The 22419-nt window shown below is 31.0% G+C and overlaps 1 protein-coding gene across 1 annotated transcript; it reads right to left on the reverse strand.

The window, feature by feature from the left end:
- Nucleotides 1-2587: 2587 nt before the first annotated feature.
- LOC109546168 (zinc finger protein 675) lies at nucleotides 2588-8880 on the reverse strand. Its single transcript, XM_048665369.1, has 4 exons — nucleotides 8437-8880; nucleotides 6678-7205; nucleotides 4822-5531; nucleotides 2588-2959 (listed from the first exon to the last, which is right to left on the reverse strand). The coding sequence occupies exons 1-4, from the start codon at nucleotides 8569-8571 to the stop codon at nucleotides 2758-2760; spliced, it is 1575 nt and encodes a 524-aa protein (XP_048521326.1). The 5' UTR covers nucleotides 8572-8880; the 3' UTR covers nucleotides 2588-2757.
- Nucleotides 8881-22419: the final 13539 nt, after the last annotated feature.

Consider the following 22419-nt stretch of genomic DNA (forward strand, 5'->3'; position numbering starts at 1 on the left):
TATTAAGATGGATTATTTTATGATATTTTCTCTAGACGTGAGTTGTACCGTTAAAAGAAGGTATATAGAATTTTTAAAGCGTTCTTTGTGTTATCTCTATTTGACTTATAACATTTATAATTAGAGAAAAAATTGCTGCCATTATTTAAAAATATTTTGTTGTTATATGTTACTCAGAGCGACAATTTCAAAACTTTAAATGTCTATGAGCAGTGATGCCATACTAGGGAATGTTTCCCTAGTTCTAGGGATTTTTCTCAGGTAAAAGAAAAAAGGGATTTGTTATAATTATCTAGGAATTTAAAAAAATTTTCGTTTATCTGCAAAAAAAATAATTCTGGGAACAAAATATTAATATATCGCCCTACATAAGGCTAACACGTAGAGAGGAACCACAATTTGTTTTAAGAAATCTCAATTAATTAAGAATCTCCTATAAGGTCTTTTTAATTTCCCGGAAATAACCTTTACTGGGATGCAAAAATCCCCGAAAATCGGGACACCTGCAGTTAGTGTGAGTTGCAACTGCCCCATCTACATATAAACTTTGTCAAATACCTATTTAAATTAAAGCTTGAATTTAAAAGGATAAATAAGAATAATACAAATTGAAGCAAAATTATGAGTTCCATTTTTTCAGATTTTTTTTATTTTTCAAAAATATTTTTTTTTAATCTAGGGATTTTTTTCTTATTTTATCTGGCATCACTGTGAGGAGTTTTTTTGCAGCCATTAGATTTTTAAAATTGTTACCCTGTACAAGACCTCTTGAACTTATCATAAATAATTCTCTATGGTCAATAAGCCTTATGACGCGGAAATGTTCTTAAATACAAATGAAGAGTCAAAGTTAACACTTGATTTAAAATTTTAAAGCTTCATTTCTTTACTTGAAGCTTTATTTTGTTGACTCAACTTCTTTGTGCCTTACTTTAAATATCAGAAAACGAAAACAATTACAAATTGTCACCGTATATGTTGCTAATTATCGATTACTTTCCCAAGTAAACCATTTCAAAAAGCTGTTTATTTAGCTGATTATGACTGGTTAACACGATCATTTGCAAGTAAAAAAGTGTTAACAACTATTGTAACACAACCTATTTTCGGTTTAAGACATCAGCTTGGTTGGGTTTGGACATCAGTTTATTTCAATGATAGCTGAGGCTACTCGAGTTTTTCGTAAATATTTGATCTACTCACATAAGGAAAATGTTAGCTTTCGAACCAAATAAAGACATGTAATGTGCAAATTGGAACGTGTTATGCCATTAAACTTAATTGCTTAAAAGTGCACACAATATATTGTAGTATTTACATATAACATTTAAAACGCTACGACATGAAAAACGTTGTTAAGAAACTTAAATGAAATTCTTTCAGCTATTGGGAATGTACTCGTCCTGAGTAAAGCTTTTTTTGTAAAATGTAGTTTACGATTTTAAGAGTATATGCAGCGCCATCTGAAACTTCTTCGCACGAATGTTTATTATTCATGTAATGATTTATAGAAATAGTTTCCGGAAAAAAATTGTTGCATTTTTAATAAGAGTTTCAAACTGTAATATAAATTTAAAAAGCTAATTCTTGTTAAATTTGTTTTAACTTTTTCCAGCAGACGCAAAGCAATTGTATTAATGTTCGTTAGTTTATTGCTTTTATTTTTATTTATTATTTAGTTAAAAAAATATTTGAGTACAGTATAATCTAGAATGGATGAAGATAAATATAATGCATTTTTCCATAGAATGGCTGGATTGAAAATTTAGAAATATAATTTTTTTAAGGTGGTTTTTTGTATCTTATCCGTTTAGAGCAAAAGCAACAATTTTTCAATTTTCTCGGGAATAATGTCTATTCGATGACAATCTATATCACTTATTAATATAGGTATCTAGTAAGTTCCTCTTTTTCCATGGTTCCATATTTATATGAATTACTAGGAGGCACAATAGGTAATCACTAAATGTTGTAGCGTTTAGCCGATGTACACGTGAGATATTCGATTAAAGTAATTAAGGCCCATAGAAAAAATTCGATTCTTTGGTGTATAGGTACCGTTAGGTTGAATTCATCATAATCAGGCTAAATGGTCCATCCGGGTATTGTAATTTAGACCTCTACATTTTGGTGTTAATTACAGATCGCACTTTCTTTGAAACTAATATTTTTCATGTTGACCAAAAATATATATATGTTATCTAGGATATGAAATACATACAATTGGAAAATTAAATAGTTTAGAAAATACCTAGAAAATAAGTCTTCGGCTTCAGTTCGTTAATGGAAAATGAAAAAAATCTTGTATTAAATACTCTGTCTATCATTTAGACTGTTAAGCAAGTTAAGTAGCTTTTATCCTGAAAATTTGGCTACTTCTATATCACTAATATATGGTTGATCGATTTATGATATTTTCAACACTGCGACATTACAATTATACCAAAATTTTGCTGCTTCAAACTCAAACATTTTCTGAAAATTTATGTATTGGGTGTCTCCTTTGAAATAACGGAGTAGTTGCAAGGTTTTTTTTTTCAAGCGGTAATGCGGAATTGCTGAAAATATTTTTAATTGTTAGATTTTGAATAATTTTTGAACTAGAGAAATTTTGAGAATAATTTAAATTCCGTTTTTGTATACATCTACGCTGCCATCAACCGTGAGTCAAAAATTCGATAATCTGAATTATGTAGGAAGATAACTAAAGAGCAAATACATACACCAAAATTGAACAGAATTTAAGATCTGGATAAATTATATTGTTGTACCTGTATGAATTCTTAAGTGCATATTGTAGGCTACTCTTTGGTTAAATCTCTTCGGACAGTGCGGACACTCATACTCTTTCCTATCTCTATGAATTTTCAGGTGGCTGCTCAAATATCCTTTGTCGTTAAATGTTTTGCCGCACTCTGGACATTTCGTGGAAAATTCTTTGGTTCCTTCATGAACAGATCTGCGAACAACAAAAATTAAATACATAATTATTTAGATTTTTGCACAAATTTTGCAGTATATAATCAAATTGATTATAAAGAAATAATTTTCTGGTAGAAATTACTTTATTGCGAACCAATAACATTTGGATCATAAAATAGGATAATTTTTCTTAAAAGTCATTTCTATCTTGGTGCCTATAAAAAATAGAGAATCTTCAATTATTTTCACAACTGTATGTAGAAAGAGCATCGAAGAAGTCCATGTTATATTTAATTTTTACGTATTGTATGTTTATTTTAGGCAAGCAAAATCACTTTGTTGGGACACTGTTTGCTCTTTAAGAAAATAATAATATATGTTTCACATAGGTACGTATTATTGCTTTTTAGATGTGTTTGACAACTTTTTTTTATTGTTTTGTTAAGGTGTCTTCTAATATCTGTCTAATATAAATATAATTGCAGGATGCTTGATTTTTCTTGGGATTCGGTCTGTGTATATAAATTTTCTGGTCAAGTTTTTGCATGTCAAGTCAAGTCAATGCATGCTTCAATTAAAACGAAAATGGCCTTTTGAAGCCTCTGCCAAACCATTTAGTGGCAAATTACTTTATCAGTGTCGAACTAAAAGAAGGTGTTAGTAGATTTAATTTTGCGGAGTTTTTAACATTAAACTGCACAACATTGCCTAAACATTTTACCATCCATACTCATTTATTTAATTATCAAATCTCGTTTGGTTATAAAGCTCACACTGATAACGAGTGGACAATTTTGAAACACTATCCATTAGTTATATATAATATATGTATTTTATTTGTTTCCATTATATCTTAATTAAGTGTGAATATATTTTTATTTTAAATGTTACACGGAAACGTATCTAATTTGTGTGATGTTTGATTTTATCAATGTAATTAACTGACTAATTTGGCCATGAATATCAGCCAGTGCGGTAACAATTAGTGCCAAATTAAAGCACATTAAGACTAGTTTAGGCACGGAAGTGTTTAGAAGGTGAAATGATGTGAATGATCGTTAGCATGTACGACCTTGTTTGCTATGTTCACTACTTTGAATATTCTACTAGAATAGATAAAAGTACAAAAATCGGATGCTACTCTGTTAACAAGTATTGCTATTAACTTTTCAGGTAACAAATTGCAGGTACAGAATATTACAGACGCTACTTCTGGCCAATTATTTTTATGATTTTATCATTATGATATAAGTAAATTATTTATTCAATATTTTACAATAACTTATGTAATCGTAAAATATACGTGGATAAAACTAGAGCAGTTATCGAGTGGTACTGTATAGTGCTATACCCACACCCTAATAGTTCAAAATAGTAGTATATCATTCAGTATGGAATCATTTAGTGTAGAAATACGAAAAAAGCAAGAAAAATGAGCAATATCAACAATCTAAAAGAAGCAAAAATAACGTAAACCATTTGAACAAAATTACGGATTATTTTGGTTTACTCGATTTGGGTAATCTTCATGTCTGCTAGGCCATAATGTCGACAATTTTGTATTGTTGATCTGATGGTAAATGAAGAGTCAAAGGAACGTTACCACTTTGGTAATTGAAAAAATAATTTGCAGTGAGGTTCTACTCACAAAACGTACATTAAATTAAGAAATTGAAGCAAATTAAAAACAGAAAATTTTAAAATATGAAAAATGGACCACTTAGAGTGGCCGAAGGTGCAAAAAGCTGACAACTCAAGAACTGAAAAAACTGTTTCAGTAATTTGTTGATTCAAGATGAAATATGAATTTACTACCAACTCGAAAATTGAAAACAAAATTGAGTGCTTTGCTTATTTGTAAAACATAGGTATTATTTGAAGTTATTTTCAAAAACTCACCTATGATATTTGTAGTTTCTCAGCTGACTAAACGACTTTCCACATTGTTCACACTTGAACTGTTTCTTTTTCACATTATTTATATCTTCTCCTTTTGAGTCGTCATTGCTTGAATCACTTGTTGAATTCTCGATGGAGTTATTTTGCTGATTGCTATTAGAATTTTCATTAAAATCCAGCATTCTGTCACTGCAGACTTTGCGTTCGGGAATATTCGAGGGCGCGTCTACAAAACTCTCTGAGATTTCCACTGATTCAAGTGGTGCACAAGTCTGAGTAACAGTTGAATATGTTTTTGGTATATCTAGACTACATATCGAATTGCATTTAGAGGTTTCTTTGCCAATTGATGATTCACTTGAGTAACTACTTTTTTCGATGTTATCTGGCAAGTAATTTCCACCAAATGGTACTAGCTGAGTCAAATGTCTTGAAAATGGAAAATTTGTAAATTTCGGCAACTCTACTCTTTTCTCACAGGCAGTATCTTTTAGACAAACATTTTTATTTGTTGTAGGATCATGTTTCTTTACTGCTAGGCTAGTTCTTATTTCCGTTTCTGTGTCGTTGTTTTGTATTGATTTTTCCTTTGCTACTTCTGAACTATTGAGACGAAGGTGGCGAATGATGTTTTCCAGTCGTTTCGAACTTTCTTTGGTAGGTTCACTTTCCATGTTGTTATTTGGATCTTCATCGTAAGTCTTCTGAATCTAAATATTCAAAAATAATTCAAAATTTAAATTGATGTCACTTACTCATAATGCAGTATTTTTTTAATGAGAAAGAGTATGAGTTGCAGGATTTAGAGCAATTGCGTTGAGTTTTATGTACGATAAAAATTAAATAGTTGTGAGTACTAGTATCTATGTCTTCTAAACCAGAAGAGTAATAAAAAGGTATCCCCGATGCTTTACGAACTAATAGGAAATTTGTTCTTCAGAAAGACACATGTGCGCAAAATGGCAACTTTAAGTGAATTTTAGGAATATATTTAAGCTTGACTTTATGTGGCTTGAAAGTTACTAAGGACGTCCTCGTTTCAAAGTAAAATAATCCATAATCCATCCATAAATCTTTTTGAATTTTATCGCACACGAATGCAATAGTTTTCTCCAACCACTACAACACTTCAGAGATATTTATTGTCAATGTTTGATATTACATTTTTTGCTGTTACTAATCGAAATATCATTGAAATATTTGATTGTTTATTCAGTTCGCAATAAATATAGGAAGATACTTGACCGAAAGGATTTAGAAACTATAAAGTTAATTAACTAGAAACGCATTTCTAGGATATAGATGGATCGAATACATAATTATGTACTTGTTCTAAGGCAAGAAATAAACTAAATTACAAACATATTGATGAACTGGGTTAAACCGTTTTGCTGCTAGGAAACATTTAAAAAACGCGAAAAGAAACAACAAACTGATGTGAGTGTAACGATTGGATGTCACAAATTAATCGGCATTTAACCAATTAAGTAAGAAGAACGCGAAACCGAACTAATTATTCTAATTAAACACACATTCAGGCAGAACGCACGTTTACAAAACTGCGCTGGAAAGTTCGATTAATTAATTGTGCTCACTGAAGAAATAAATTCCAGAATCTTGGCATTACAAATCGTTCGAGTCATTTTTAGTTACCTTAATGAAGAAATTTGACTGATGAATAATGAATAAATTGGTATTTGCGTTATTAGAAAACTTGTTTCGTGTCATCAATGTTATTATGATTTGGTCCGGTCAACGGCGCCAAAATGATTTTTTTTATGTAAGATTACGCAAAAACTCACTTTTTAATTGAGAGCAATCCTTTATAGTTTGGCGACTATTATTTTAAAGCTTACCTCATTTTCTTGTGGTTTTAAACTAACAATTCTCGGATCTTCAAATATTTTCTTCTCTCTTCTCTGGCTCCAAGGGCTTGGCATAACAGCATTGCACATCTTCTTAACGTTTCTTTTAAACATACCAATCTCAATTGGTAGAAGGTCTGGAAGCTTCTTATCCGGTTTCGTCTGTTGGGCTTCAGACTTGGGAATGATCCTGTTATTTTCTGTTGACTTTTTTGCATCTTTAGTTTGACTGTCATCTGGTTTGCTCAAATTATCTTTAACATCTAATCTCAAAATATCTCCATTATTATAATCTGGCTTTTGAATTATATCCAGGGATTTATAAATGTCTTTTATGTGTTGCATATCAATAGCTATCTTCAAAAATTTTGATGCAGCCAGAAAGTCATCTATAGCTTGGCTACAAATCAACGTCCTTCCGGTATAAATGTAATCTAGAATAGTAGACATTATTGATCCACTAACATCAGGCAGGATAATAACAGATGTTGAGTCTGATGGGCATTGCTGAAGTAGTTCCTGTAAGTAAATTGAAACAAAACTAATTTATTGATATCATGCATTAACATTTACGAAAATTACAAAAAAGGCTCTGATTTAAAAAAAAAAATTAAATTGGCAAACCAAAGAAGCATTAAACCTGAGACTCGATAGTGCTCTACAAGTAATCTCTACTTATAAAATCTTTATTAAAAACCAATAATAACCAATGCGCTAACTTAAATTCAATATTATGCAAAATATTCTGAATAGCAGAATGCCACTAGACAATTGTGACGAATTTTTAATTAATATTAAATTATAGAATTTTAGTTTTTTTCAGTTACTTTTCCCATCGAATTTAACTACACTACTGCTGAGTTTAATTGCTGATTGTAAAATTTTATGAGCTTAATAAACTTATTCTCCATATATTTTTTTTATGACAAAATTCTAAATTAAGATGACATATTTTGGTTTTCCTAAATTATCCGTCAATTGGGGGGAAAAGAACTACTCACGTGTTACATTAACAACAATTTTTTAAAGATCATTACTTGGAACAATTGGTCATTCTAAAATGCATTTCATACCTTATTAACATATTTATCAATTACGAATTTTGTCTATTTGATATAACTGTTTATAAGAAAACCAATTACCTTTTCACTACTTTTACGCCATTAATTTGCATTAAATATCAAATTCTTTAATGATTTTGGATTATAAAATCGTTCAGCAAATGCAAATTAGTTGACTGACGCATTTGGGGATATGGTTATATGTATAACATCACATATGTAACATTAGTATTAAATTATAATTAATTTAATTTAATTTTGTTGAAAATGATTATTTTGATGATAACAGAATCAAATTTCATATAAAATGAGCATATATGTATATTATAGTAATAGTTAAAATAAAAACGGGTTAGAATTCGGTGCGTCCGATTAATTAACAAAATGAAAAACACATCTATTTAAAAAAACGTTAATGTTACTTAATTAAGAATTCATGGGCTGTCTACACTCTAACGGTAGAGATTTACTTTCTTAATAACCGTCCTACAACGGGTTTGACAAAGATCAGCAGACTCTTTCGTTTATTTTAATCATTTGCAGATTACGCATGTAATTAACGGACTTTTCCAAACATGATTTAAATAGTAATTCTCAATTTCACTTATTGAATTTCTGCTAAAGGACAATCGATTTTTTTAAATTAATCATCCTCCAGCAACGATTGTTTTCTTTAATTCGGCACTTACCTTAAATACTGGACTAGCGACTGATAGAACGAATTTATGTGCCAATAGACGATGATCGCTGCAACTTAAAATTACATCACAAGTGGATTCAGTAATTAGTAGCCTTAGAGCTCCTTCTTTAATAACAGCTTCCATTGTTTTATCTGAAAAAAAAAACAGTAACAATAATGAAATAAAATCCAGTTTTTATTATGGTTGTTGTAAAAATTAAGTTATTACGTTGGGATGAACTTATTGGAGGTTATATCAGAAGTATTAGGTTAGAAAAGTATCTGGCCAATTGTAAGCCAGCTTACATTTAGGTCAACTAATTAAAAATTCTTCACTGCCAACATGTAATTAACTTATATGCCTTGTATAAAAAGCTTCTTTTGTGCTTAGTGTCAATTAAAATTTAGTACATCCTCACATCTACACGTGAAAAGATGTGAAATCTAATCACACCTCAATATAAAACGAAGAGAATGTACTGTCATCATTATCAGCTTATATTGTCCACAGTGTCCACTACTGGACCAAAGCCTTTCTGAAATGTTGCCATTCTTTCCGGTCCTGTGCCATCAGTATCCAATTTCCAGCGGCCCTCCTTATGTCGTCACTCCATCGTTGTGTCTAATGGTTCTATTTGGGATTCCATCTCGGAGGGTTATTCCAAGAATTGATCTCTTCATATTACGTTGCATGACTTGTATTTTCTGAATGTTATTCTTGATCATTGTTATTGTCTACGAGTCGTATGTTAAAACCGGGAGAACGCATTGGTTAAATACCTTCCTTTTCAAACACCTTGGAAGACTGGATCCGAAAACTGTTCTTAATTTTCCATGAGCTGCCCAGGTTACCTATTCTAAGCTTTACTTAGTTTATTTGAATGGCTCTTCCAATACTTATCCTCCTTAGGCCTCCTTGTCCTATGTTATTGTTGTTAATTTTGTGGGAGTCGACAAGTGCTTTTAATAGGTTCTGTTGGTCTATTGTGTCGAATGCCTTTTTAAAATCTACGAACATTAGCATAAGCGGCTTGTATTGTATTCTATGCACTTTTCGATAAGAGCTTTTACTGTGAGAAGGTAGTCGCTTGTTCCATATTTTGTTCGAAATCGTGCTTGTTCTTTTCAAACGAAAAACTCGAGTTTGTTTGTCAAGCATGTGGTTAAAATATCCGTGTACAATACATGTTACTTATTAGGCTGATCGGTTTATAATTTTTAAGATCTGTGTTATCTCCTTCTTTATGTAAGATAATTGTCCCACTGATATAGTGTTATCCCTTCGAGTAGATATTTGCTCAATAGGATCTTCAGAGATTTAATCAAGCTTAATCTATAATTTTTAATGATTCCTAATACTAGACCTGGTACTTTATTATTTTACATGCTCTTTAGAGCTGCCATGATTTCCGCTTCATCTATCTCAGGTATGTCTTCCTTTCCTTGGTTTAGCAGTTTAGGGATATTGGGATTTAACTCGTTGTTTGGTGTTGAGTATAGTTGTTTGCAAAAAGTTTCGATAGTCGTTATTATGTCTCTTTGGATTGTCATTAAGTCCCCATTTTTGTTTTTGATTTTATGTATTTCCTTCTTCCATATCACGTTTTTCTTTCTTATAGCCTTTAGGCTTCTGTTTTCTTCTATTCTGCTTTTTTCTCTTTTATGTTTTCTCATTTCCTTGGTAATTTCTATGTTGATATTTCTGTACTCTGCCGTCATTTCTCTTCTCTGTTTCATTAATATCTTTGTTCTCTAATTTAGTTTTTGCTCCTGGTTTTCACTTTGGCAGTTATTTCGAATTGCTGCATTCACACTCGCTGTAATATTTTCGTACATTTTGCTCACTGTCATGTGATCGTTTATCGTTAGGAAGTTATTCAGTTGGTCTTCGTACCCAGTTATGTTTTTGGGAGTGTTCTATTTCTTGTAATTTTTATTTAAGATCATGCTGGTTCTTTCTTTCCTTATATTTATTTTTAGTCTTGCTCTTACGATTCGATGATCGCTTCCTGTTGAGGATCTATTTAGTGCATCCACATCACTAACAATATCTCTTCTGTTGCTGCATACGAAGTCTATGACATTTTTAGTTTTACCATCTGGGCTTACCCATGTTCATTTTTTGTTATTGAATTGTTGTTCTTTTGAAAGAAGGTGTTCATCGCATACATATTATTATGATGTAGAAATTCTATTGATGCAGTTCCTCTTTCGTTTCTTTCTCCTAATCCATGTTGTCCTATTTCTCTTTCGGCTTCGTCCATTTTACTTCCAATTCTGGAATTGAAGCCACCAATCAATAAAGTGAAGCGTGTTTTTCCTTCCTGCAGTGCAGTGGATACAATCTGCCAAAAAGTTTCCATACACCAGTAATTTTTTAGTAGGTATTCCTTCTTAGTTTGCTATTTTGTGTCAATTTAATTCCAAAAATATTTCAATTAAATATCGGCACTTTGCTTAAAGTAATAAAATTGAACGTAAAGTTATGTGAAACACTTTATTTTAACAAAAAAATATAAAATGATATTTGGATAGAGAAATTATATAAAAAAGTATCCATACACTTAAAAAAGGCTATTCAGCATAATTTCCCGAGCAGTGCAGCACACCAGTTCACAGTTCATCAAGTTTCACTTGAAACAAATTAATCATATTTCAATTCATATTCAATTAAAAGTCTGTGTTTTTGTAATAGAACAAAAATGAGTAAAACGCATTGCGAAATTCGTCTGTAAAAATAATTGAAGATTTGTGAAAGAAGAAAGAATCCTTTAGAAATGTTGATAAAATAATTGGAAAATCACATGCCACTGTACAGTACGTAGTAAATCAGTACAAATCTACCGGTTCCTATAAAGTGCGGCCTTGCTCTGGTCGTCCCCAGAAGTTAACTGCACGGGAAGAGTCTAGTGTTGTGCGAAAGATTAGACATAATTCTAAAATAAGTGCTCCAAGAATTACAGAAGAAATCACGGAAGAGTTCTCAAAAACTGTGACTCCTCAATCAATAAGAAACCGCTTGCATCGAGCGGGTTACAACGGCCGCGTTGCACGAAGAAAACCTTTAATTTCAGAAAATAAATATAAAAAAACGATTGAAATTGGCCCGGCAACATGTTAACAAAACCAATCAGTTTTGGAAAAGTGTCAGTTTTAGTGGTGAAACAAAGATAAACCTTTTTAGGTCAAATGGGCGGGCTAAAGTAGGTATGGAGGAAAAAAAATAGAGCAGAAAAAATTTAAAATATTAGCCCGACAATAAAAAAAGAAGGAGGTAGTGTTTTATTGTGGGGGTGTATGTCAGCCAATGGAACAGTCAATTTAGTTTTCATAGACGGTATTAGGGACCGACATGCATTTTTAAATATCTTAAGGAATAATTTCCAAGCAAGTGTTCAAAAACTTGGCCTTGGAGGGCGTTATTTATTCCAACAAGATAATGATCCTAAGCATACTGCTAGGCTTGTACGTGAATAGATGTTATATAATGTGCGCCAACAACTTCATACACCACCGCAATCAACGGACATTAAATAGAGTTGAAGCATCGCGTGAGAAAACACCAAGTTAGAAATAAGAATGAGCCCAAAAATAGGATAAGACATTCGACCAGAAGTTACAAGAAAACGTGTATTAAGTCTTCCGAAAAGGCTGTGCCGCCATCATGAATCGTTTAAAATATAATTTTATATTTTATTGATTAACTAAAGGATTCAAATTACTTTCCAATTAATTTTCTTACTTTTAAGGAGCCTGCCACCATTTACTTTTAGAATTTTGCTAATTAAACTTAAATAAAATATGGAAAACTGATATATGAAGATAGCATTTAGCTGAATAATTGTATGTATGACTCGTGAGCTTATTTTTTTGTCTTCTACGATTTGTTTGACGTATTTTTTGTAAACTAAAAATCCAACTCCTCTTACAGCTTTTCCTACGTAAAAGAGAACATTTCCGGAGTTTAGGATGAGTTGATTTTCACCCATCCGTCGAACTTCATTTAGCCCTATTACGTGCCATTTAATGTCCGTAACAGTCTGTAGTCGAATGTACTGTTGTCTCATTAAATTCATATTTTTAAACTTTATAACACAACACAGTAATAGTATACACGAAAAACCGAAATAAAAAATATTTCTTTCAACTTTTCTAATACAGAAACATTTTTAACTCCGTTCTGGGGAAAAGGCTCGATATATTTTATGGCACATGAACAAAAAAATTAAATCTTCAATGTAGGTACAATAACTACGTGTTTAGTATTTCAACACAACTCTAATTTGATTAAAGAGTATATAAACTTATGTAAAGCTTTTTAGGGTTTTCGAATTTTGTCATCACTTGATGTTAATGAATGTACATAAGTACCATATTTTCTATCTTACTTACGTAATATAAAGTGTTCCAAGGTTTTAAAAAGCAATAGGATCCTTAATACAAAACTACCAGTATTAGATAATAAACTAATTGCAATATTCATTTAAAAATGGGGGTTGGTTGTTTTCGTTGCAACGTTTACATGGGATTGTTTCGATTGACGCCTCCATATTTTATACTGAAACACTTGTATGCATTAATAATGTAATCCTTAAATGGGCATCACAGGAAATATATCCTGCATTTTAAATATATAATTTCTAGCTAAATTGAAACCAATATATTTCTCTATGAAAAAATAAGCTTCCTTCTACGGCCAGCACATTCCGACTGCTTTTTATCATCAGTCAGTGCTATGGGCATACACTGAAATAGTGGAAATTCCACAAGAACTGTGCCGAAAGGAATGGGCATTCCTTATTTATAAGTAATGATTATTTGCCGCAAAGATAAATTTTTATCGTTAATTGGTTGTGCAAATAGCTGAGTTATGAAGATTAACAGCTTGCGCATCTAAGCAAATACATCTAAAGCGAAAACCGCTTTCTTTGAATTTACAACTCAACATATTCTCTTACTACGACTACAAAGCCTTCTTGCTTGACCTTAATTTGTCTTAATTTAGCGTACATTTTCATCGTCATAAATTTCTACCAGTTAGGCCCAAGCACAGAATACCCCCCTTGTAATAAAATACATGTTAAGGGGTTGAAGATCATAGTTTTGATTGTATTTAGGAAGATGGAACATTATTAGGAATATTGCACGTTCTAAAACTAACTGGTAAACACGATTTATCGTTAGAGTGGGTAAACCGTATTAGTACTATTTAATACGAAACTTAAGGATTTCCTTTATTCCAAGGAGCTGAGGTGGAGCAAGCCCGCTTAAAACGTGTACATAAAATGTCTTCCAAGTAAAATGGAAAGAACAACTTCGAGCACTAAAGATACAATTGTTTTACTTATTTAGTTGAGATTTTCATATGTGTTCTGAAGTCATGATTTGCTATCAGGTGAAAATTCACCATCAACTTGTTTGGTAATGCAATTTCAGGTCACAAAATATTTGAAAATATAATCCGAGAATACCTGAGAAAGATTATGGCAGTTATTAACAAGTTATATAAGTGTGTAGGGATTTTATCCTATGAACTAAATTAGTTTTTACCAAGCGTGGTTGTTAAATACGTTAATTGCACGTTGTGTGTGAACGTGTAACTCGAAAAAGCAGTTCCAAGTTCTTCACTAAATTGTTTGGAAATGAATTGCGTCGAAAGTAATGTAACATTTTTCATATAATTTATCATTCTTGACGATAAAACGTTAAAGAAAAACCTATAACGAAGAGAAGTAACTCTCACATATAAAGTTAATGAAGCGGAAAAAACATTTTCTAAATCTACATGCAACAATAAATAATAGATATCTGTCTACAAACGACAATATCAATATAATATTAGCAACGTATGAATTACTATATGAATCAGGTAGCTTTTACATGCTGTTCATCAGTTTAGTTTTAAATATACAGGGTGATCTGTTCGAATTTTAAATCATCGTCTAAATAATGTGGTTTAGAAATTACTCAAATGCTACTTATTTTGGGACAGATTGAATACTATTCCACGATACTACTTTAAAGTAAACGTTATTCCATAATATTTGAATTTCAATTCGAATCAAAGCTTGGTTTTAAGGTTTCGGCTTGTGGGCACACTAAATGTAATTTTATTAATCTGTGTTTTATCGGAAAGTTACATCTGAATTTAGAATATTATTAGTCGTTAGACTAATTATTTTGAACAAAAAAGTGTAAGTATTTTATGTCGATAAATTGGCCCGTATTTCCAATTTAAATGCAAATATATTAACTAAATGCAAATATAATAATCAGTAGAAGCAGTGTAACATAAAATTTTATGGATTGGAACATTTTAATGAAATTGTTACAAAAAGTTATAATATTTTAAGTTTATTCTATTGTAAAGCAGTCTAAGTCTAAAGAGGCTAAGTTGTTTCGAGTTATATTATGTAGGATGGCTAAAAGATGCCAACCATCAACTTCTCAAGAAACAAATGTTAGCAGCATTAAAGCAGTATCTTATAAGAAAACATAAATATCTAGCTATTAAAGCAAAGAAAAAAGGAAAAAAACGAATTCATAATTTACCTGTCACATTTGATTTGTAACGTGTGCAGGAAATAACTTTGTCGAAAGAATCGTTGACAAGCTTCACGAAAAAAAAATTAATAATGTATATGTGTAGATCACATGTATAAAGAAACATCTCCAAATAAAGCTGTTTGCAACTGCTGTTTAGTTGCAAGAATGTGGTAAGAACAGACTTTAATTACTAAAATACGCAGAAACCCTGATACCTTCCGTAAAGATTTTGATCGCTTTTTAGATAAATGTAGTTAGGACAGGAGTTTGCGGATTTCCTGACAGGAATCTATATAATTTCCTGCTTATTCAGGTGATTATCGCGAATAAATTAGTTAAAACTTGTATATTATTTACTTACATAGTAAACGTAACTAGCATCTACCGGGATACTAACACAGCTACAAAATCGTGGAAATCATTTCAAAAAAATATCTTGCTTTTTATTCAGTAAGTGTTCTTAATTTTGAACGTACATTTTAGTCCGCATTTTGCAACTTATTCTAACTGTATTGTAAGTTTATAAAACTGTTTTTGAAAATCTGAAAAATACCCGTTTTAAAACGGAAATTTGTAAATGAGTTACTTAAGGTATTGCATAAATGCGTTTATTATTTCCATGTTCTAAAAACGTTAATAAAGTGAGAAAAAAATGCTAACAACCGAAATTATAAAAAAGTCACTAGATAATTCTAGTTTGTGATATTATAATACGTTTTTGGTGCGTGTTTTACTTTCATTTACATTTAAATTTGTTTTGTTAACTAGATTAATTAATTAATTAAACAGGTTTAAATTAACCAAATTTTCACTTACAATGATACACTCGCATTGTAATTTAATGTAATATTTACAATAAAACGAATAACTTCTCGAAACCATGTTGCACAATATTTTTGCTATTGTGAAAAGACTGATATGCTGGGAAAATACTGCATTCATTGTTATTTGAGTCGGACATAATTTAAGAACCACAGACTATATCTAATTGGATGATTATTCTGTACATAAAAGAAGTTTTGCAATGGTGAATTCACAATTTAGTTGTCGGACATTTCACTTCTTAATTCGCAATTTCAATTATATTTCCGTTGCTGCTTTGAATTAATGTGCATATTACTCAATGACATTAATAACAGATAAAATAATTTATAATCAACAAACACGCTATAAATTAAAGCTTCCAACCGGAGGAACAGAGGATGTTCCTACTACAGTGTGGACAATTAAATGTACAGGGTACTACACGAAGTCTTCATAGTAATAAAACGATTTGTCTGGAAAATAATAACAATGGAAAGTAAAATTCCGGACAATTATTAAGGAACAAAAAAACAGTGACATTATTTATGTTTGTTCTTAACTAAGATATAAAATTGGGTAGTTGATTGAGTTCTAAAACATTTAGTAGAATCCACTTCATATGTTTTTAATTTGTATACTCGCCTGTATTTTTGTGCTTACAAAAGTATCCTGGCTTATAAGCTGAATATATAATTTTACATATTCTGTATAATTGCACGGCTATTTGAACTTTTCAGGAAATTGAGTGCAATTGCAGAGTGCAGTTCTATAATAATTGCCCTGGATATTTTGAATTTTACAGCTGATTGTTCTACTTTGGCGTAATTCCCACTGCATTATATCACTAGCAAATTATAGAGCTCAAATCGAAAACAACCAATCATTTGGAATATTTATGCCTAGCTATATTTCTTACTTTTGTATCTTTTTTATATGTACTAGTAGGAACTTGTTTTCTGCAGGAAAAAACTCATGTTCAGGCACGGAATTATTTATTGTGATCAGGCTTTCAACAATATATCCAGAGGACTGCTAAAATTGTCCCGGGAGTTTAACATTTTAATAATAGCAATATGTATTTGAAAACTGCTGTAAATAGCAAATTGAAGATAGGATTGCCAGTGTACAACATGCTTGGTAAAAAAGAAGAAAGTAACGTATCTTCCGGCGTATTACCAGATCGTCGGTTGACAAAGACCTTGACTAATGTCTTAACGAACGAAAGCGCTATGCCATAAAATTTTAAATTTTCTTATATACACTTAAAATACAAGTAATATTTGCCGTTTTAATAAATAAATATAAATTTAGTGTTGTCAGAACGATAATTAATCCGGGTAATGATGATTGGGTTTTTGTTTAATCGCAGTAATTATCGGCACAAAAGTTTAGAATTCAAAATGTGTCAAATAGGAATTGCCAGATTCAAATAATTATATGGTATATTCATCACATTCATCATATTCCTTTACTAATTAACATCATTAAGATGTTTCCTTCAACTTTTATGTTCAAGTTTTTTTAAAAACCTTCGATTAAAAAAAAATTTCCCCGGCTTATAAGCAATGTTGTATATAAAATTAACAATATAATTAGGTTGATTCGTGCATAAAACTTATAACTTTTATGGGCTTTCTTGTTATTAACAACGTTGTGAACTAGTTAACATTCGCTTTATGTATCACTACTGAAAGTTTCAGATTTGGAACATAACACGACTGTTAACACAGTAACCTCTGATCTTTTTACTGCAAAACCGAAAACGGTACTTGTTTTCTTCAGTTTTATATTCCGGAAACGTTTCGGTTGCTTGTTATGTTGGTAGTTTCGGTCGACAAACCTTTTTTTACGCCAACTCATTCGTCAACCGCAAAGATTTCAAACAATAGATTGTTACAGTCACAGTCGTGTCTTAGTTTACTCCTGTGGACTTTTTTCTCAAGCAATATAAGGACGACCGTTATAGCTCCTGACCATAAATATTGGTCATAAACGGTGTACGATTTTACAGATTTATGCGATTTTATTAGCTTTAAATTACGAAAATATAGAACTAATGCGAAATTATGCAGTTAAAATAGGTTTGCATTTCAGCCTTTTTCATAGTTAGTGAGACGATAATGTGATTTTGAAATCACAGTGATTTTTAAGTTGCTATAGTTGGCATATACATAACAAAGCGAACAACGTTAATTTCCTTATTATATTTGCTCACGTGAAATCTAAACAGTATATTTAAAATTTAGCCGAAATCACTGGCGTTTCAGATTTTATTATAAAATTATAATACAATTCGAAATTTAATAGTGTAGTTACGGTTTTGCTCAATTTAGTTCACAAGTCACATCAATCTTCAATCTGCAATGCTCTTCAAATCAGAAAACATATTCCGATGCAAACTACATTGTGATAAATTACCTGTTATGAACCGATCGAACTGCATCGGAAATTAACATTAATCGATAACCGGGAGCTTCTATAATCTTGCAGTCGCGATTATCGAAAACTACTGTTATCAATACATGAAATTTTTGAAATGCTCAATGTAAATTTGTGTTATTTTTTCTCGATCTTAATTGCCGCTCACGCAAGCTAAATTTGTTTGTTGCATTTCATTTAGTGTTTTTCGATCTAGCCAATTAAAATACTTTTAATAAAGATTGATTAAAAGTTGGAAATTTCTTTTGGGGTGTTTGATTTATTTTTATTAGATTTATTGTGCTTACGATGTGTGCTGGGTACTTTGAATTTGTGCAGTTTTCTTTGATCAGTGTTCCAAAGTAAAGTATGTTGAAATTTTATTTTACAGTCTTACATCAATGCTTGCTCCATGCTTACATCAATGTTCAATGCAAATATTCTAACAACTTATATAGCCTGGTTTCTTAAGATATTATGCTTCAACTAAGACTTGTTTTGTCATTATGAATTTTATTTATTAGTGCTGCTTTAGAAATCATGTCAAAGTTTTCCTGCTTTATGTACAGATTTAATTCTGCTGGCTTGTCTAAGTTTCATAAGCTGCTTTGGACTTATTGAATAAGAAAAAAAATTGAAGATCAACAGAAGACCTTTGTTTGTTTTTCTCTATGTTTTAAGAGGTTCGATAAGACGGCTAAAGGGTATATATAGCTGTACCTACCCTTTAGCCTCTAAAGCTTTTCTTGTTGTTTGGTAATATACTCTCATTCTTCAATTTTGAAATTCTTCTATTTGGTAATTTTTCCGTCTTTTTAACAACGAAAACAACAATTTATGACAGCCTTGTTTTCTCCAAAATTATTATTATATCCAAAATTATAAATTATTAATTAACCATATTACCAATATTTTAGGGTTTCTGAGAATAATGATGACCTCAATGTTAAACGTTGGTATGATTGGTGCATGCACATACATAATAACCAACATATTATAACACTTCGACCGTGAACTGTTACAAAAGAATTTGCAGAAATATTTAAAAGTGCATCTTCTGTGTGTATTGGAAGAAGTTGCAAGTAAAGTGGATTAAAAGTAAAATAATGAGCAAAAACTTGAATACCAATTAAGAAATGTATAATGAAAATATTTTAATTTTCAGTTCCTTTTAAATTTGACGGTTTCTTAATTGTAATTGAGTGCATACAGATGTAGAAATAAAAATAATGAAAATTAAGTTGCTAACGTTAATTTTGTAAATACACTAATCATATTTCACATACAGTTTTGAGTTAGATTTATTCACTTAAAATGTTGTTTCACAGCACCCTCGTCATGATTTTGCCGATTTTGCAATTTTTGAAAAATTTTAAAACTTTAAGAATGTCATGCATTCTACACCATAAACTACGTAGACTATAAACAAGAGCAATACTAAATCATCAGTTATATTTTCTTAACAAGGTTTCAACTTTGGATACAATGATTCAACGTAATCTGATACTATTATAATGTCTCTTATTAGTTTATTCATGCTCTTAACTATTTTTTTAAATATTCTTGCTGCATGTATGCTAAATATGATTATAACACTGATTGATTCAACATATATATTTTGCCAGGTTACAAATCATTCTTCAACTGATTAAACTCTCACAGCGTATTAACGGGGCAATTAGATTAAAGCTGGTGGCAAATCAAGCGAGCTTGATTGATATTATCACGGCTAGTGGTAGTCTTGAAACCATGTACTCAGTAACTTTGCAATGTGATCCCAATCTCATTTGCAATTTCTACATGAGTCAACAATGATTGCATCTCTTGGTGCAATAAGTTCAAGTTCACTATGAAAACAATGTCAACAAGTTGTTGAAATTTTAATTGACATTGTCTTAGAACTTTTATGATAGCTTGTTTCCTTTCCAGTAAAACCACTGAACCTTAAACGATTAATTCTTTAGATAACTGACATTAAATGCCTAATTAAAGCAAGAGATAGAGCGCATCGAAAGTACAAAAGCACCAGCGGCCAATCTGTAAGATTACTAGGAATTATACAAAGTATGCAATTAAGATCATTTTTCTTTAAATGGGAAAAATATGAGGCACAAATCTTAAACCACGCTAGCAATTTGCGTAAATATGTAAAGTAGTGTATTGAGCCACACGCCATATAAAACGTTGTTATGCCGTATATACAGAGTGAAACAGCTGGGCTGCTTATAGGCCACACATTTTATAACAATAATGATATTGCAATAATTTAATTAATGGTCAAGTTTATTGTTACCCGAGGTTGATTTTAGCAATTTAAACCACACATTTGCAGGATTATAGTGCCTGGGTGGCTAACTATATTTCTCTAATTTGATGGTTTTGCCAGTCTTAATGTTTACAAAATTGATATAAAAGCTCGAACACAATTTCTTCAATGTTGTCTATAACTCTGCATTGTCTTTTATTCAAATATCAATCAAATGGAAATAGGTTTTTAAATTATTAATTTGATAATTTATGCATAATAGCGAATTCAAAATTGAACCTTGGATTGCTTATATCCAACGGATATAAGGTGGTCCATCGAAAGTGCTCCAGGCATTTTCAAGTTTTCAGAAATTTATCTGCGAAAAATGCTCGTATAAGTTGGTATGCTTTACATTCGAAAAGGCCACATTATAACAGTGTATCTATTAAGTTTAAATAGAAAGTAGGATCGAAATGTATCTTTCTCGAAATTAGCTCCGATTTTCGTTACAATGATACTCACACCAAGAAACTTGTATTCAACAATTTTTGAGGAATTTGGAAACATATATTTAAACACGTGATTAAATTGCCAACACGTGGAATCTTTTGGTATCATTGCAAATTAACGAAAATAGTAAAATGTAAAACTAACTCGTAGGTATCGGTTTACCATTTGCTATTGCTTTCAAGCAATAAAAACGTCTATTGTATCTTGTGAGAGGCAGAAATCGGAGAATATAATTTAAACAAAAGTGCACTTTTTTACAAAAATCTACTGTCATTCCTCGCTACTTATTACAGGTAATAATTCCAGAATTTTTAAATCTGTGAGCGCGTTAATACTGAATTGTCTATTATTTAGTAAGACGTACTGATTAATTAATATTTCTTTCTGTTAGACAAATTGTTGTTTGCATAAAATAAACCAGACGTCTAAGATACACTTCAAACAATTCAAGTACCAGAAGTCGTCGGTCAATATTTTGTCAAAATATTATCTATTAACTCTGAAGCGTAATTATATTTCATCATTTGACTCGAAATGAGTGTTAATTAAAAATGCTAAGATGTTTTATGTTACTGGCCTTTACTGCTTTCTTCGAGAATGTCCATAATTCACACTTCGGAAAATATCACTTGATTTAAATGACGTGTTTAGCTACTTGCTTTCAAATATTTCTTTTACGCACCTGGAAATATTTTTTTTAGCACAGAGCACTCAATTTAGTGCTGTATGTTATTAGAACCATCTTCCATGTGTATTTAGTCACAATAATCAAACCCGTCAAACAATTCTCGGCATTTATTACATATGATTGTCAATTTATTGCTCGGAATATTTTCCTAGTGCACTTTGGAGTAAAGATTTCTACCTATCTGAATACCACATATCATAATAATTTGCACATATCTAAAAAGGTAAGTAAAGTTACTTTTAACTAGTGTTTTATCGTCAAAAATATATTGATTTGGGCATTAAATAGACATTCCAATTGTAAATGGTAGAAATTTGTGCCACAGCTGACAAGAAGTAAATATTTTTGGGTCAGAACGCAGTATACCCAAAATCGGATTAACATTACATGCATGTTTTACAGATTTATGGATAAACTATCATCTGATGGTGCTTTCCATTAAATATGGAAATGCTTTTTAGGGCAATTGAGAAACACATCCATACTCAAATCACACACATAAATGCATCGCTTTATAATGGAATTTCTACTAAATGCGACATGGCAGTTCGAGAAATACGCTACATATGAGGCGACTTCAGGTCTATAAATRACTGTTTTRGTCACTTCCTTATATTAGCTGTATTGTCTTTACGGATTTACTTTACCTACTGTGCAACTTTACGTTTTTCTTGAAAGTMATAAAGAGAAATCATATTACAGTTCCTAATGATAAAACTAATTTTAAAATCAAAATTATATCCAATGCCAAAGTTGAATAGCAGATTACAAACATGAAA

The sequence above is a fragment of the Dendroctonus ponderosae genome, unplaced genomic scaffold (assembly GCF_020466585.1).
Source record: "Dendroctonus ponderosae isolate FM_Combo_2020 unplaced genomic scaffold, Dpon_F_20191213v2 Dpon_F_20191213_333, whole genome shotgun sequence".
NCBI lineage: Eukaryota > Metazoa > Arthropoda > Insecta > Coleoptera > Curculionidae > Dendroctonus > Dendroctonus ponderosae.